Below are 12,633 nucleotides of genomic sequence, written 5' to 3'. Positions count from 1 at the left end.
TCCGGCGTGTGCCCGATACTCTGTCACGATGTTGTCTGTATTATTTTGGCGGCTTTGAATAGGCTCGGCAGCTCCCATTGTCCACCAAAAGCGTATTTCCACTCTTTTCAGCAATCATAATTCACCTGATTCACGGAGCTCTTACCTCCAGAAATCCCAGCCATATTGATCCATCTGGAGCTGAGCGACATCGCTATAAACAGGCTAATCTAACATAAAAGCTGGCCTTTCAATGCCCCAGCCTGTTGAAACGATTTAGCTGTGCCTGGTAGCAATGAATAAATAAATAGATAAATGAGACACACAATCACGGGCTCCATCCTGCAGTGCATCCCAACCGCACCTGGAGGCAACAGCTCTGAGATGGGAGATTATTTGGAATAATATCCCTTACATTTTGCAGGTCTTTAGCACCGCTGGGTTTTGAACGGGGATGGCAAAGAAGTGAAGAAGGCTATCATCAGTCAAACTCCTGTCTTCTCCCTGCTTCCCCCCCACACACCTTGCATCTGACCTTTGTGACCTTTTGCCATTCTCACGTGTGATTAATTGCCACTAAGACTGTCCACTAATAATCTATGTGATAATTATCAAGGGAATGAGTTCTTCACCTGAATACTAGTCAGACCACACTTACCTGTGTCTTCCCCTTTCCATTCTCTTCTGACCTCCTGCCTTGTTCCTGCTTGACTGGCTGTGGTTAACGCAATAAGGGTAGTGGGAAGCTCAGATACCATTACATCTGTCATGATTACAGAAATTCATTGTAACCTTCAGCAGCCCTTGCCAGATGCTCCCATGACACTTACTGGACAGTTTTTGCTCTTTAAATGCACCAGTATACAATGCTGTAGAGAGACATGTACACCTTTAGAGAAAAAGGTGAGATTTCCTTTGAGATTTATTGAATAAAAAAACAGATTTTTTAATTATTTTCTTTGATGAATTCATTTAAAACCCACAGCTGTATTTCTCTTCCCTTTTGGCCATTATTAATTCAATGGCATTTTGCTAGGATGGAAATCATCAGGAGGTTGAGGAGTGGATATACGATTGCCTGCAGTGAACAAAGTGATGTATGATAAAACAACCGAATGTGGTTCCTCTCCTTTTCTTTTTCCTCTCGCTGTGTTTTTTTTCCCAGTTAGGTGTATTTAGGAGACATTTCTATCCTGTTGAACCCCGTAACTCAAATAAGCCCAGTAGTCAGTGGTGTGATTGTTTGTGCAGAGTGATAACCAGAGAGTAAGGAAACAACACCATCCCTCCTGAGATACCAAAGCAACTTTTGGTCCTTTTCCCAAGACTTATCTGCACTTGGAACAATTGTTCTTAGAGGACATGTTGATCAGTGGTAATCCACAGTCCTCCCCCAAGTCCGACTGAATCTTTTCATCCTTAATGTGTATTGAACAGTAATTAAACCCTAAATAAGACTATCCTGGGCAATATGTGCACAGTCTGTGTCAGTATTTAACAACTCTGTTTTCCCTTTTCCCTTCCCCAACTAAACCATATGTTCATTCCAAAGCTTGTCTATGTTTCGTACAAATTTCACAGTCGCATTTCCGATTAATGATGAATATTTCATGTCATCTTCCTCTTGACTCAAAATGAGCAATCCGAAACAATGTGGGAGATATTCATCATTTACTTTATCATTTGGATGAAAGTATTGTGTCACCATCACACTGACTCCCTCATCAGTAATGCATGGGTATGTTTTCCCTTAACTGACAAACTAACTATAATTAGATGCCTAACCATGCATTTTATTCTTAGCCCCGTAGGATTTAATTGCATTTAATTCATAAAATCAAAATGACATACCACAATAATTGTCACCTCTCATAAAATAAAAAAGACTTTGTTTTCATGAAATAGACATAATGACTCACATAATGAGTCTATGATAGATTTGTATCTTAAAAGGTTTTGAAAGACTGATATCTACAAAGTAATAGCAAGTGATAAGAGCTGCCAACATAACTGATTGAAGTCTCGCTATTGATCCGACAGTTGTGTTTGTTCTCCATACAGAGCAGAGCTGTTTCCATCACAGTTCTGGCTGTGAGCTGGTAGACTTCTGGGCTGACTGTGACCAACACCAACAAATGTCAGGTCTGTAGGCTTCAGTGGTAGTTGTTCCGGGAAAACAAAACAAGGAATGGTCTTTGCTTCAGAGGTGACACAAATATTTCAAAGTAACCCCTGCCTGGGGTGTCTCACTGCATCTAAGCTGTACCTGAATTGTAATTTTGTCGCCACAGACCAGTTAGGTTTGCAAAAAGAAACTATGTGTGTCTCTCTGTGTCTGTTGAAAGCAGCACATTCTATTCCCTCGCCGCCTCCAGTGCAATTAATGATCTTGCTTACAACATTAGCGCCACAATCATGAAAAATCGCACTGAAGCACCAACATATTGAGCTCAATTCATCAAGGGCTCCATGCTCTTTGGTGATGTCAAACTTGGTCTCAGTGTTATTGAGTGTCTTGGTAATCAAGTACCTGCCATAAGATCCCCGGAGTGATTACCAGTTCACGAAGAGCTATGATTTGTCTCGAGGTTCAGTAAATTACTTCTCAAATGTTTGAGCTTTGCAGCATTCTGTATCAGGCATTCAGGGAAAGTAAACTCAAAAATCTATGAAGTGTCTTGGTTAATGCATTGTTTTGTCAGTGCTTGAGCGATCGTATCTGTGATTAGAATTCTTTACTTTATCTCCAACACCAGTGAACCACCAAAGAGTGTTTCAAAGATATGAGAAGAGTAGAAATCCTCTTCTGTGACTTGCCGGCCTTGTTTTTATCAGCAGACAGACACACCAAGATTGTGCATGGGTCAAAGAGTGTGGCATGTTGGGAATGAAACATTTGAGGTGTTTCAGGTATTCAAGATTGTAACATAATGCTCTCACTATCTCTTGAAACATGTGATGGCCATGTCAAGGAGCCATTCTTTATGACTGCGGTCTGTAAAGCATTCCAGATTGTAGAGAGAGTTTGCCTTGGCGTCAATGTCTTCAGAGCTTTGCAGAACTCAATCACTATACTTGAGAGTTGTAGCATATTAAAAATGTATATTAAAAGGGGGAGTTATGATGTTGTCTAGTTCGGTGGGACGCAGAATAGAATTGGAGTTTGACAGACAACAAGCAGGGTGTACAAGTGGCATGAAGACAGGCATCATCAATCAACAGACGGCTCTCCTTGGCATTGCACATCACTGCAGGGCTGAAGGGCATCATCTGTCCCCTAGCTCCTAATTTCAGACAAAGTATGGAGTGTTATCACTTTTAAAGATAGGATGAACACCAAATATGTACCACTCGTTTTGTTTATTTGCATCATCTACAATCATACACATTCGTTGGTCCCCCAGCACTGTAGCACGTAAACACAGGACATGAACACCAGTTTGCCCATCCATTGTCATCAGCGGACAAGCCTGTGGATTTTTATCCTACACCAGAAAGAATATTCATAGCACAGTGAATCAAAAGAATCTGCCTCATTAAAAAGAACGCGTAAAGCAAAAGGACGAATTTGATTACCAACCAACATCAGTGCAATTCTGTAGCATATACAGTATGCAAATACTGACACTGTATAGGATCACATTGCGAGGGAGTGCTCAGCAGTTCAGAGTTTTTAACAAAGAGAAGAAAAAGTCCAACAGCTTCTAACTCAGAATCAATCAATTGATCTTTTTTTGCTGTAAACAAAACCAAGGCCCAAACAATTAGTAGTACAAGTGTAAGCTGAAATGGAGCAGTTCTGCCCATGCTGTAAATACTGCAAAAGCAGACAGATTAAACCAAAGAAATCATTCACTCTGCAATGTAGTGGTGAATGGTGATCACTTTAAGTAGAATTTCACTGTAAACATAATGACATTGATCTAAATGAAACCTCACTGGAGTGACTGAGATGAGTGTAGGTCAACATGCTACAGAGACAGATGCTGTATGGGTTGTGTGTTTCATTATATCTAGTGCCCCCTAATCTAAGACCCCCGAATCCCTCTCTATGTGCCCCATTACTAGATTCAAAGTATCAAAAAGCTGCAGATTCTGTTGAAACCACTCAAATACAAATGCCTAATTGAGTTTTATGTTGGGTTTTGAGTGTCATACAGCCTTCTTTCACTTCTTTTGTAATGCTGATGGTCCAGACTGAGTCATGGCATGAAATGCTCATCGAAGGATATAGAATGTGAAGTATTGCTGCTATATACTGTATGTGCATTCTATGCAAGCATAGAAATAATAAACATACTGTAGCATATTCATCATATAAGATATCTTTGTGACCTGCGTTGGCCACAATTGTGGCATCATATACATTTCAGAATTTACATATATGCATACATACCTGCACATCTAGTGCAAGATATTTTTTATCTTTTAAGACTTTTGTTCATCCACGCATTTGGACGATCCAACATCTGGAGACATTTATCTGGTCCTACTCAACTGGACCATTCACTGAAATCAAAACCACACAAGACCCTATCACAGGTCTGAAAGTATATATTTTTTTTTTTGCACAATTGTGACAAAAATAAATACCAGAAAGTGACACTATGCACAAAGTGATAATTTTCTATTCTCCATAAGTGCACTGAAAGTCGGTCAAATGTGGGCACGGGGGTTGTCAAGCGTAGAAGATGAGCTCAGGAATCTGCCCCCCCTGCACCCCAGTGCCATTAGTGCTGTCAGAGGAGCACTGGAACTGAAATGTCACTTTCCCACACTGCACCTCTGTCACCCCTTCCTGTCCAAAGTAGCTGAGCTCGTTCCCATCCAGAACCACACTGGCAGTGTAGAAGGTGTCGGGCTCGATCTGGACGGGATACTCAAACCACACTGGGAAGGTGTTGCTGGAACCATCAGAGAAGTATTTGTTGAGGTTTTGTCCCAGCAGTACTCCTTGGCGTTTCAACTCAATCTTGGCACTGTACTCTGCTGAGCCACAGCTAGATCCATACAGTCCAAACCCAGCGATGAAAACTCTTTTATCCACTGCAAACTGTATGCTGTCACAGCGGCCCCGATAGCGCCACTGATTGCTTCGGTAGGCACAGGACTGGAATCTGTGGCAGCGCTGGGGTGTAAGGCCCTTCCTAGGCATGCTGGCAAACTGCATCTCAGGCTTCTTGGCTGCTGTGTACCACAGGAAGATGTCATTGGTCTCGTTAAGCGTCAACACGCCCGACTGGGCCGCTCCGTTGGCAAAATCATCAAGAGCCATCGTAGGGATACGTATCAGGTACATGGCCTTGCCCAAAACCTTACGCCTGTTGTCAGTTGACGAGGTGAGGTCCTGTCTCTGGCACTCAGCCTCAGCCCAGTTGAGCGCTGCCTCAAATACCACTATCTCTTTAGCATTGAGTGTCTCTCGCTGTAGGATACTCTCCAGGGTCTGGGTGTCGATGTCGCAGAAGCCCTCCGAGCGTAACGCCTGCTCTGCCTGGGCATCAATCACCTCCCAGCAGCGCTGTGTCAGCTCTGGCTCCTCGAACAGGCAGCTCTGCGAGAGTAAGACACAGGCATTCTTGGCACTCAGACTGGTTTCCAGGAAGTTGACGCATGCACGTGCCAGATGAGGGACAATGTACTTCTTGGCAGCATAAAGAGTGGCCAACACTGTGTCAGCACTCAGGTCGATCTCGTCACAGTAAATGTACCTGTTGACATAAAGATGTGACTTTCTCAGCTTCATAGACATCAGATCAAACACCACATAAATGACATGCAATATCACATGGTGTGAACATATTTGTTAAGAAGAATTAATTTAACAAAAAATAACTTCATTGAAAGTGTTTTGTTGAATGTATGGTCAAAGCGGACTGATATTACAGTATCGTAAGCAATAGCATTGCTGAATCCGTTCATATCCATATTGGAAGACAATGATATAAGATTCAAACCATCCTCGTCATCACCTACCTATTATAGCTCACATGCAAGGACACAGCAAACAAAACTCAAATAAATGTGATGGAGGAACAGCAAGGACGATGGAGGAAGTGACTCATTGTGAGGAATAGTAATAGCATAAAATGAATCAAAATGAAAATAGACGGATATAGAACTCAGATAAAGGAAGAAACACTTAATTTGATTTGTCTGGCAGGGAAAGTGCAAAACAGGTTTGTCCAAGATGTGCCAGAGATAGGCATAGACTAGTTTCATCAAACCTTGTTTTTTTTCCTCCAACATCAAATTGAAATAGCAGTTATACATTACGATGACACTATTTGTGTAAGAAGGGCATTGAAGGACACAAACAAGAATGCGGCTAGTTGAAGGAAGTACTTACTTCAGCATTGCCAGAAATGCTGCTGGTTCCACATCTGGAATATGGATTTCATCATTGTTCTCAGCCAGTTCACCATAAAACATGGCGTGGAACACTGAGCTGCCCACAGCCAAAACATACTGTTGGAAGAAGAAGAGAAAACTAAATGACGGAGAGAAAAGAGAGATGAAAACATGCCGAAGTTCGTCTGTAATTTCACTAGAAACCACATGACCTGTAGTAACATTCAGTAAGAGGAGAAATGTGAATTGTACTAAATCCAATTAGTTCACATGCTACTCTGTACATAAAAACACAAATCTCTTCATGGATATTGAACAATGCCTCATTCTAATCAGTGGAGAGACTGAACCTGTTGCGTTTCTCACATAATGAGCAGAGCTCAGCCAGTTACTATTTCCCCTGAGGACAAGGAGACAGATTTCTAATGAACAAGATTGCCTCTGAAAAAACAGGAAATCTGAATAAAACAACTGAACCGAGTGCAGCAAAAGTTCAATTAACTGAAATTAATGACTTGTCTGAACTTATGATGAAATCAGATGTAACACAATGCTACTAATAATTCCAATGAAAACGACTGTATACAAGACTATGAATTGTTATTATACTCAAGTACATTCATGTTTTAGTGTGTGCACAAGCATGTGTAGGTGTGTATGTGGGTGGTATAAATTTCTCAAAAAAGACACACAGACTTTCACTTAAAAATTGCAGTGAACCCAATCTAAAATAAGCCTTGCAAATAAGGGTTTTCGAAAACAATGCTGTTGTTATTGTTACACACTGAAATTCAAGGACGAGTATATAAATACTGCATATTAGAATAAGATTTGTGCCACCTCTTGACCCATTGTATTTTACAGATGTTCACATGAATTCCTGCTTTTAGCTTGTATCCTCCATCTTGTAGGGATATAAATTTGGAAATTAAATCATAATGCATATCTGAGCTCCTGCCAAATGGACACAATAAAGATTGCTGCGGTGAACGACATTATACCCCTTTGGTATAATGTCTCAGCATAAAGCGCAGTGAAGTCATCCTCAATGTCCTTCCGTAACGTCTTTCTATAAAGGCACTGAGGAAGTGCACGGCAGCTTCCAATCATAGATTATACATGTGGGTCTCATATAAAGAACAAAAAAGATGACCCATGCAGGGTTCATCTGACAGGGTGGATGTGGAATGGATAGCTGAGCCAAATTCATGGCTGCAAAATGACTTAACAGATTTAATATGAATGTTAAAATCATATCCAAACAGAGTAGACATTATGATGTGCTTTTAGATGAGGCACATGTTCTAGGCAACTATAAACCATAATCATTTACTGCATGTGAACACCTTGGAAAAACCAATGAGGTCAGAGGGTGGACGGTGGACTAAACAAAGAAGCATGTTACAACTGGCATAAACTGGATGAATATGGGCCTAATTATGATAATAATGGCTATTTATAGTATACTCATTGTACTTCCAATTCATAATTCAAAAGCTAATCAAATAAATGTGTACCAATGTGTTTCTAAGAAGTGAGATGCAGAGTTGATTGTGAAGTACTCCATGCTTTATCACTGTAACTGTGTGCTGTTGGGTGTGCCTGATGAAAAGTTGAGTAATTGCAGAGCGGTGTCTGAAAAGCTGAGCTAAAGCGGAGACAAAGGCAATCCATTCTCTGTGAGATGACTGCTGAAGAGGATATCCCTTCCTCCTTCGCTCAGGCCTTGCCTCTATTCCGTCTGACTCATTTACATAAATAATTGAGGACTGTCTAGAAAAGACACATGGTGCGGAAGTGAGCGCGGAGCACAAAGGATTTAACTTCCATTACTGCTGCCAGTGAGGAAGATCAATTTTATGCTGATATGATATGAACAACACTGCGCTGATTGCTTGTTTGCTGATTTTCCCTGCTACCGGGACTTTACTGGTTGATGAAATTCTTACTCTGTGTCCTGGCAGCCGCTGGGTCTTTCCAGGCTGACCCACCACAAAGTGAACATCTGCCATCAGCTCATTGTTGAACATTACTGAATTTCTAAAAGGGGAAAGAAGCAATGACAAAAAAAACAAGAGAAAGTTAATTGTACATATTCTACCCTGTACATTTGTTTTAGAAGAGAAGATAAGAGGAGAAAAAGCACAACTCTGAGAGTGAAATGAATGCACATGAACTCATTTAGATGTATTTTATGTGAGTAATATAACATAGACCTAGCATAACATAGCCTTTGGCAGAAGTTCAGGCAAAAATATAACATTACAGGGATATTTTCTTTTTTGCTACCCTTAAAACAAGAGTTGTATATGATTGTATGAAGTATTCCAAATGCTTCAGGCAAGACTAAAGACATGTCAGTGATTCCAAAACCTCACATTAAAACACTACAATATACGTTATATCTTCTCTTTATATCTAAAAATATATATATAGAAAAACAGGCAAACAAGACAATGAACCGAATGGAAAATCCCCACTGTGAAAGAATGGGACCAACAATAAAGCTGGGTTCATATATTATTGAATAGTGGAACATGTCACAGGGGTGGGTAAACAGCCCCATGAACTCTGGAGAGACAACAAAGCCAGGTCGGAGAGCACACATTTTGCTCTGGACAGCTGGAATCTTTTACTGATAGGCCAAGGTAAATATTTAGCTTTTAGTACAGAGCAGCTTCTGCCTGTTGTGCATATCAAACGCACCCGGTGCCTATCCGCCTTCTGTTATGTCAAAGCGGCAAAGTCTGCAGGAGCAGGAGAGGGTGTAAACAGAGATACCCCCCCAGCAGTGTCAGGGCAGGGCAGAGGGAAGACCCACCCATACTCACACCCAGACACACACACACACTCACACACACACACACGCACGCACGCACACACACACACACACACACCCACACACACACACACACACACACACACACACACACACACACACACACACAGTATGTAGTATAAAGTATACAATATTTACAATTTTGGAAAACATATTTAATAAATTTAATGGAGGTTCTGTTCAGAAAACTGGCAATTTAAATGCAGTGGAACATTTTATATATTGTACTTCATGACAAGTTCCTGCCCTGAATGTACTGTTGATGGAAACTGTGCTGTTTGCTGAGACAGAAAGAGGCTTGCTGGTTGCTGGTTGTACTCACCTTTCTCTTATAGTGGAGTAGAGTCCTTGCCAGTTACAGTTCTGTATGGTGTTGTTGTTGTTGAGGTTCTGCTGCTGGTACTGTTGCACTGTGGTGGTGGATGCCGACTTTTTGGTGGGAAAAATATCCGCTGCCATCTTCTTCTTCTTCTTGCTCCTCAGAGTGATTATCTCATAACAGACAGGGGGCAGCTTGGAGCTGCCACTGGCGTTCCCTTTCTTGGAGCTCTTACTTGACTTGCTTTTCACCGACTCAGGAAGCATTAAGAAGAAAGTCAGACATTTCATGTTCCTTCCCTTGGCATCGACCATGAGTGTGTTCAACTGCCGAGCAGTGGGATTGCATGCAGAGAAGACATTCACCAGGACCAGGGCAGGTGCGAGGAGGACAGCAGAGAGTTGAGCAGTTAGTAATCACAGCTCCTGTACAAGGTTTCACCTTTCTGTAACTAACAGGGCAACTCTCTTTATCGCTCCTTTTTTTCCTCTCCTCTGAAGAGACTCAGACTGGTGATCCGAAGGCACTTTTCCTTTGTGAAGTTTGATCTGCTGACTGAGAGGCTCTTGGGCTTCCCATCCCTGCTTTGTCCAGAGTGATGAGATCAGCTCTTTAAATCACTTCTTCTTCTCCTCTGCTCTCTCGCCTCTCTCACTCACTGCTTTGCTGAGGGCTGGCCTGACAGCCCCAGATTTAGTACAGCTGCAGTGGTCCTCAGGCAGGCAGCGGTGTGTTTACTCAATTCCTTTCATTTCCCACTCTTACTCCATCTGTGCGTCTCTTCTTCTTTCAGACTCTCCTCATCTGTGGATCTACCCTTTTCTCTCTTTGCCCCTCTCGCTCTCTCGCTCCTTCAGGGCGCAGAGTCATCTGCAGGATGCTGTAGCCGTGGATGCTGTGTCGCTCCGCTCAGCCGCTCGTTCTGCTGACTACGGAGGTTGAATGGGAGAGCGCAGAGGAGATGGAGAGCCCCCCTCCCCGCCCCTCACAGCACAGTGCACGGCTCTCTCCTTAGCTCAGCCAATGGCAGGGCACAGCATTTATGATTGGCTAATGCAGCCCAGTGCAGCACAGACTCAAATATGCAATAGTCAACGTCTCAATTAAAGTGACAGCCATGCCTCATAAGAATTATATATTTATCTACTGCTTTGCTTCTTGTGTTTGCTTTACCTGAAGTCACAGCGTTGAGTTTGCGCTACAGTAAATAAAGAGTCCATGTTATGTTTCAAAAGGGCAATGCAAATTTCCATGCTCTGTTTAAGGGCAGAATTTGCTTAATTCATGCATCCTCTGACAGTCATACTTATTATTTTTTTAATGAGTTTTTTCCATCAATGTGTACAAACAGTGGACTTTGCAATACATTGGTCTTTGCTGCTTTAATTGCACTTCTGACCTCTAAACAGTTTTTCCAAAGGAACCTTTTTAGATAGAAGTAGAAGAGCCGATACGATTCACAGGCAAAACGTTCATGTCAAAATGAACGTCATACACAAGCTGATCTTATTCCCCTAGAATTTGATCACGTAGCATATTGCAGTGTGCTAATATTCCTGTACCTTTAAATATTTTAGATTATAATTAATGTCCAGTTCATGCATTTTAAATATGTGAAACTACTGTGAAATACCATCGACTTTCTTTTGAAAAGCCAACTTATATTCCCAACCCAGAATATGTGTTCGTGCATACGCTTTCTTGTTAAGTCATCTCTTCAGGAGAGTACATGGGGATATAAATGTAATGCACTCTTTGCACTATGTATAATGCATAACGTTCCTTTGCTCTTCTTGTCTAGTTGGGCTTGTGCACAGTGGGCATTCTATTTAAAGTGCTGGGATGATTTAACTTTTTGGTGGTGGTGGTTTAAAAATGTTATGAAATGCTGGCATATTCAATTTAATAATCATTTGATGTTTTATTTGTTTTATTTGACGGCGCTTTGGTAATTCTACTGCGCTGTGCCTCGCATTAAGAATAGTTTTGTCTTCAGTAGCACCCGTACGACTATTAATAGCAGGTAATTTGCCTTTTAACATCACATTATACTTGTCAGAGTAAAAATTAAACGGACAAAAAGAGCAGGACGAGGTGAATATAATTCAATTGAGAATGTCTGCCTGGAACCCCCGTCACAATATTGATTGTCCATGAACCCTGATTAACTGTCTTAGTGTTTGCGGCGCTGATGAGCGTTAGCCCGTTACGCTCCCTCATACAGTGTGTGCTGGGAACAGAGAGATGTGCCATGGTTACATGGAGCCAACATTACAGGGCACCATACGCTCAAATTGCAGGCCACTAGAGACGTTACCTTGGTAACCATATCCACAAGCAATAGTATAGGACAAATGTAGTATACAGACAACACAGGCATAAAAACGAGGAGAGGTTCTTGTAATATCCTAAAAATAAATGTATATTTAGATTTGTGGTGTTATTTTCTTGTAATCCAGTGTCCTACTTACCACACAGTTGTTGTGTTTAAGAAGCTACCTTGATAACTGGTGACAGAATACACATGTTAAAGCACCAGTTATGTGATTGATCTGTCATCCTTGCCTGGCAGCCTCTATGATAAATAGGATGTTGTTTTTTTATATCACACTAAATGGCTTCCTGCTTTCTTTAATTGCATTTTCTCTCCATTCATCAGCAGAAAATGTAATCGTGTTATTCACACATTCAGAGTGACGAGTGAGAGGAGGAAGCGGTGGTGGTGTTGTCGCAGCGTCAACGTCACCTTCGTCTCGCACTTTGTCATCACAAAATCACACATTTTTTACGGAAAAGGAAAACATCCGCCCGACTGTATTAGCACGGCAGTCAGCATTGTGGTTGACAAAGACCTTCACTCTTTAGTTAATCCTTGATGCTAAAATATTGCAGAAAATAACAGCAACACGGGCAAAAATGCAATAAATCTATATTAACCATTTTGATATAGTGCTCAACATGTCTCAGCTGTCATTCGTTTATGATTTTGAGATAATCACACTAAAACTGTGAACATGTGCTAAGATATCAGATCATTTTATTTTCTGAGGCAAGTTTAAACGTTTCCCTCGTATTTCAGTGCCTCCTCGGTGTATTAACATCAAAAGATGAAGTTAAAAAGCAGCAGAAGTCCAGCTGTACCTTT

The 12,633-nt window shown here is 41.4% G+C and overlaps 1 protein-coding gene across 1 annotated transcript; it reads right to left on the bottom strand.

Annotated features, from left to right (window-relative positions):
- Nucleotides 1–4,657: 4,657 nt before the first annotated feature.
- Nucleotides 4,658–9,802, bottom strand: LOC306703446 (BTB/POZ domain-containing protein 3-like; the record flags this gene model as incomplete). Its single annotated transcript, XM_079169423.1, has 4 exons — nt 4,658–5,690; nt 6,329–6,447; nt 8,280–8,370; nt 9,492–9,802. The coding sequence occupies 4 exons, from the start codon at nt 9,800–9,802 to the stop codon at nt 4,658–4,660; spliced, it is 1,554 nt and encodes a 517-aa protein (XP_079025549.1).
- Between the last annotated feature and the right edge of the window lie 2,831 nt (nt 9,803–12,633).

Source organism: Pholis gunnellus (assembly GCF_910591455.1).
Source record: "Pholis gunnellus genome assembly, chromosome: 11".
Lineage (NCBI taxonomy): Eukaryota > Metazoa > Chordata > Actinopteri > Perciformes > Pholidae > Pholis > Pholis gunnellus.
This window is presented reverse-complemented; position numbering and strand designations above follow the sequence as displayed.